Source organism: Arvicola amphibius, chromosome 9 (genome assembly GCF_903992535.2).
Source record: "Arvicola amphibius chromosome 9, mArvAmp1.2, whole genome shotgun sequence".
In the NCBI taxonomy this organism is placed as follows: Eukaryota; Metazoa; Chordata; class Mammalia; order Rodentia; family Cricetidae; genus Arvicola; species Arvicola amphibius.
Window position 1 is genome coordinate 75183181 of NC_052055.2, and position 6000 is coordinate 75189180.

A 6000-nucleotide genomic window follows, 5' to 3' on the forward strand; every position below is an offset into this window, starting at 1 on the left:
GTGATTGAAAAGGGACTGTCTCTAGGTAGATTAAAAAGGGAAGATACAGAGTGAAGCATCTTGATCCCATTACTTATTATATCCACTCTCATAATTACGAGGGGTGTAAATTTATAGTTTGCTGTTAAAAAGATGGGGCCACCAAAATACAGCAGACAGCACTGTTATTGCTGTGGGCTCTCCAGCGTCGGGGAGTTGCTTCTTATGCTTCTACAGTGAGGCCTTGGGAGAATAATGCTGGGAGCCTTAGTGTGCTTATTTGAAAAGTGGGATATAGCCCTTAAATTATTTTTTGGTGATCAAATGATATAACATATGGACCGTCTTCTTAGACTGATGAATAGCACAGCAAGACAGCAATAGAACTGGAGAAGACACCACGAGGCCGGCCTTTCCTTCTTCTAGAACTCCTGGAAGCTAATTGGATGTTTTGTAAAATATTTCCCCCACCAATGGCTGTCATTCCACAATAATATTACTGAGGGAAAGGGAACCTTTAGAGTATAGCATGAATGGGGAATATGCTGAGGTTTACCTCAGACTGATTTGGATTTTTTGTTTTTTATTTTCATTTTTTTATTTTACATAACAAACAAAGTTTCCCATTCATTCTCTCCTCCCATTTCCTCCCCCAACCTCTTTTCTACTCACCTCCCCTCCATCTACTTCTCAGGAAGTGTAAGGCCTCCTATGGGGAGGCAGAAAAGCCTGGCATACCAAGTTGAGGTAGGATCAAGCTCCTCCCTCTTGCATCAAGGTTGAGCATCCCACCACAGGGAATGGGTTCTAAAAAGCCAGCTAATAGATCCTGGTCCCACTGCTAGGGGCCCCACAAACAGACCAAGCTACACAACTGTCACCCACATGCAGAGGGCCTAGATCTGTCCCATGCAAGCTCCCTAGCTGTCCGTCTAGAGTCTCATGAGCTCGGGTCTGCTATCTCTGAGTTTCCCGATCCTGATCTTGACACTGCCTCCCCTGGCTCATATCATCCCTCCTCCCTCTCTTCGACTAGAGTCTTGGAGCTCGACTGGGTGCTTGACTGTGGATCTCTATATCAGATGGATTTGTTAAAGAGATAGAAAAAGTTGGCAGTGACAGCTTCATAGCTAAGAAGACAAAGGGCTGAGGGGTTGGGTTGTTCGGTAAAGCATTTGATGCCCATGTATAAGGGTTTGAGTTCGAATCCCCAACACCTATAAAAATTCAGGTATGTCTGCACACCTGTAATCCCAGTACTGGGTGGGGTGAGGTGTTCAGCAGGATAGTTGGGCTTGCTAGTTACCAGTTCATTGGGGTAGCCGCTCTCAAATGGCAAAGAGTGATAGGCAGGGCTTCTGATTCCTTCTCTGGTTTCCAAGAGCAAATGCGGAGGTGTGAGGTGTGCAACCAACCCCCATACACCATTCACACAGACGCTATACTAATACACACACCACACTCATACATATAGCCTCTCCACCCCCCCCCCCCACAGCTTCTCCTCCCATAAAGAAATTCTAAAAAGAGGAAGTGGGAATATATCTTCTTTCTGATCCAAAGGAGAATGCATGGCTGGAAGTCTGGGGCCACCAAGTTGAGACCAGGATGTTTAAGGATGCAGGTTACAGTTTGTTGGGGGAGATTGAAAGGAGAAGCCAACAGTGAGGTGGAGACGGGAGGTGTTCTCCCTGATCTGGAGATGAACCCTGTAGTTCTCTATCTCATAAGTTTCCTGCGTTATCACCATATTATTCTGGATAAACTTGTGATTTGAGAAGTGCTAAATGCTCAAATTCATCACCGCCACTCATTTACTTCAGAGTAATGAAGCAGGTTTTTTTCTTGGACTGCTAGCTCCCAAAATCATGGCATGGATACTTCTTATTAATTATGAATGCTAGGCCTTATCTTGTGCCTGTTTTAATAGATCTTATAATTTAAATTGCTCTGTTCCTCTTAATATATGTTTTGCCTTGGGGCTATTTACCTTTCTTTCATTCTGTATGTCCTACTCCATGTCTGCCTGGCTATTGACTGCCTAGCTGGCCCTGGGTGTCTTCCTGTTTTCATCCTTCATATTTTGCTCTCAATCCCTCGAGAATAAACCCCTCCTCCTACTTATTCTCTCTGCCCTCCAGCCCTGCCTATTCCTTTCCTGACTAGTTATTGACCATTCAGCTTTTTATCAGACCAATCAGGAGCCTTAGGCATGCAAGGTGAAACAGCAATACATCTTTATACACTTAAACAATACAGCATAAACAAATGTAACACATCTCTACATGGTGTAAGTAATATTTTGCAACATAAACAAAAGTAAACATCTTTGCCTAGTTAAAATAGTATTCCACAACAGAATAAAATATATAAAGATTACAAATATTTTGAGTGACAAATTGAATTTTTGATGGAAAACTATTTCTTCTATAACTATGGTTGTTATAATATCAAAAAGAAACCAAATACAGACATGTGTTAGTTTACTCTAGAATTCTTTTTTTTTTGGTTTTTTCAAGACAGGGTTTCCCTGTAGTTTCTAGAGCCTATCCCAGAAGTAGCTCTTGTAGACCAGGCTGGTCTTGAACTCACAGATATCCGCCTGCCTCTGCCTCCCGAGTGCTGGGATTAGAGGCGTGCGCCACCACTGCCCATTAGTTTACTCTAAAGAGGCTAAAGATACTTAAAACTATCAGGGAGAATTTTTAAACATTTTCTTAATAATGCAATTTTATTAGCAAAAATGGAACAATGCTACACATGTAAAAATAATCCATCACTCTTCTTCATTATTATCTTGGTATGAAAAGAATGATGCATATCCATCTGTCTAAGGAATACCTTAACTCATGGATAAGCAAAACACTTTAAAGAGGCAAAACATCAGACAAAACCAGGGAATCCCCAAAACACTTCAGACATTTCACTCTTAAAGACAACCCAACGTGGAATGAATCAGGATAGGAGAATCTGGATTGAAGGCTTAGGGGTAGAGTTTAAGAGAGGTCACCAGAAGGCATTAAAGAAAAGCATATTTGCAAGATATTTCTAGAACAAACACATTTGCAGGATCCTAGATGCTAACTAGACTTCTTCCCTTAACATTCCTATTTCCTTAATCAAGTTTGACAAAGAAAGCTGTATGATGGCACGTCAATCATTAATCATCACAGAACATTAGCTCTTATCAGCAGAGTGTATCTAACAGGTATCTATGAGGAAAGTTAAGATAGCAAAAGAAAGGTCCTACTCTTGGAGTATAGCAAGTCAAGAACGTGGGGTTAGGCAAACAGCAAGAGAAGTAGTGGAATGGGTCCAGAACCCTGTATGCTTGCTGTATATGGCTCTCTCTCTGTGGGAGGCTAAGGGGGAGGTGAATGGAACAGATGCGTTTCATTTGGATGACCTGGGCCTGGTGATGTTTATGCTTCTGTCTGGTGAGTGTGGCACAGAGAAGGGCTGGTTTAGAATCTGCAACATGAAATACCTTAAAGGCATAATTCTACTGCTCCAAGGTTATTAGATTTCAGTCTTTTTAGGGGTGAGGTTTTCTTGACATGTAGTGCATTGTCTACATTGTGAAATGATAAGTTAATACTGTCATAGATACACAACATATGTGAGAATTGAAGGAGACAATCTATTTGTTTGTCTATCTATATTCATCCATCTACCTATCACCCATTCATCTATTTAAATACATGCATGTATATACGTATCTTTGCATACACATGTGTATCCTTGGATCCATCTCCCATCTAAGTGTTTTGTAAAGATATGTGGTAATAATTGCATTATAGCTGAGGTTTTCTGAACATAGGCTATATTTTTGTGGTCCTTGAATTTTCCTCAAAAGCGGCAGAATGTCTTTACTCACTTTCCAGAGAGGCACCACACCATAGTTCCTTCTGATTTTAAGTTCAGCAAAGTTCAGATTCTATTCTTGAAGCTCTCCCATTCCCATTGGGCTTCATCTTTAGCATCTACCTGAGGTGCCCCAAGGTAAGCATTAAACATTTATGCTCCAGTGATCATTGCTCAAATATGGGTAAATCCATACAAGTCCAAGGCTGGCTTCAGGGAGTATGGGTTGGGGTTGTGGACCATCTGCATCAGTGGTTCTTAACCTGTGAGTCGTAACCCTGTGGGGTCACATATCAGATATTTTGCATATCAGATATCTACATTGCAATTCATAACAGTGACAAAATTACATCCATGAAGTAGTAGTGAAATAATTTTATGGCTGGGGTCACCACAACACGAGGAAGTGTGTTAAAGGGTTGCAGCATTAGGAGGATTGAGAACCACTGATCTCCACCATTCTGCATCTGTGAATAGTTGGGAAGCTGTTGAAGATGGCCTGACATTAGCAGACATGCACACCTCAAAAATGTTGTTGTTCTCTCAAACAGAGCAGTTCCAGATTTACTAGTGCCCATGTTATGGATGGAGAGAGTCACAGTAATGATGGGGACTGTGACGAGAAATAGACACCTGTGTTCTGAGGCCGAGAAACCCCGCACCTGTCCTTCAGGGCTTCAGAAATAAGTGGCCAGCTTCAATATACTCTTTGAAATGCTGAAAAAAAAACCCTTGTAGTGTATTCTTTGCATTTGTTCTTAAGTTTGAGAAAATATATGGTCAGTGTTGACTGCAGCGTTGATATTGAAGTTTAATCACAAGTACATAGCATGTGAAGTGTCCACTCTTTAGACTTTATAGATGATTAAAGTGGTCCAGGATGAAAAGCATGTCCTAAGCCATGGGAAGGTGAATTGTCCCCTAAGCTTCCTCTTCATTGTGATAGTCATAGAGCTGATGGATGCATTAATTACTGTGAACACGCCCTCGAAACCACCAACCACTTATTCTTGTAGAAGGTTAGCATTTGGACCACTTATCTGGGAAGCTTCTAAAAGAGTCCTCTGTCAAGTCAACCTGTACATAGCACTTGTAAGTACTCTCTATGAGAACATTCAGAAGATGCTTTAGCCTTTGACTCCTTGGTTTCGTCCCAGCTGTGTGCCGAACTGGAGAGCGGTTTGTTGACTGTACTGGGAAAGCATGGATTAGCACTTTTCAACTTTGTCTGTTGAAGATTATTTTCTTTTGAAACCACAGCTGCTGTTCAAGTACATTTTTTTAAATAAAGAAAATATATTGCACCAATATTCTGAACCATTGTTGTTTTGTTGGCATTGTTTATTTTACAGCTAAAGAGTCAGCAATATTGTGGAGCTCTGACAGGACAGAAATAAAGGTACCTTACATTGAGGGAACCAGCCAAATTGCATGATTTGGTGTTCTCCATTTGCCCATCTTGGTGATTCGTGTCAACTTCTCTAAAAGCATAGAGTTTAGGAAAAAATGTTCAGTGGTTGGGAGTTTCTTTTTCTTTTTTGCTTATTCCTTTTTCCCTTTTATTGAAAATAGCTTTTCCCTCATATATAGTAATATAAAACAAAATCTAATACATCAAAATAGGATAAAACAAACAGAAGGAAATGAACACAGGGAAAGGCATATAAAACAGTTATAGATACAGAGACCTACTTGTTTGCACAGTTCCATAAAAAACACTAAACTGGAAGCCTTAATATATATGCAAAGGATCTGTAGGGTAAAAAGGAAGAAAAAGTAATAAAAGCAAAAATGGTAACTAAGATAATATTCAAAAATAGGAATAACAAAAACAAACAAAATCAAAAATAAACAAATAAAAAGGCTCCCCCCCCCCCAAACTTTGACACGGGATTGTGAGACAAGGGACCTCCAATGATGCTGCTGATTTAGGTTCCCATTGGCCATCTAGATGACCTTAGTACACACTACAGTGAGCTCCTTCCTCCAACCAGGCCACCCTCCTAATAGCTCATTTTATTCTCGTATGAACTGTTGATGATGTGAGCTCCCTGGTGATCCAATCACCTCTCAGCGGCACTAGTGGGGGACCAAACTGTCAATACACAAACCTTTGTAAGGAACATCATCTCCAATCTGCAACAGAAGGTAACAAGG

General features: G+C 40.7%; 1 protein-coding gene across 1 annotated transcript in view; it reads left to right on the forward strand.

The window, feature by feature from the left end:
* The window catches only part of Opn5 (opsin 5), a 48208-nt gene extending 43736 nt beyond the window's left edge, over positions 1-4472 (forward strand). The window contains exon 7 of the mRNA XM_038344146.1: positions 4395-4472. Coding sequence (XP_038200074.1) covers positions 4395-4472 — 78 coding nt within the window. The remainder of the gene's footprint in view (positions 1-4394) is intronic.
* The last annotated feature ends 1528 nt before the right edge of the window (positions 4473-6000 follow it).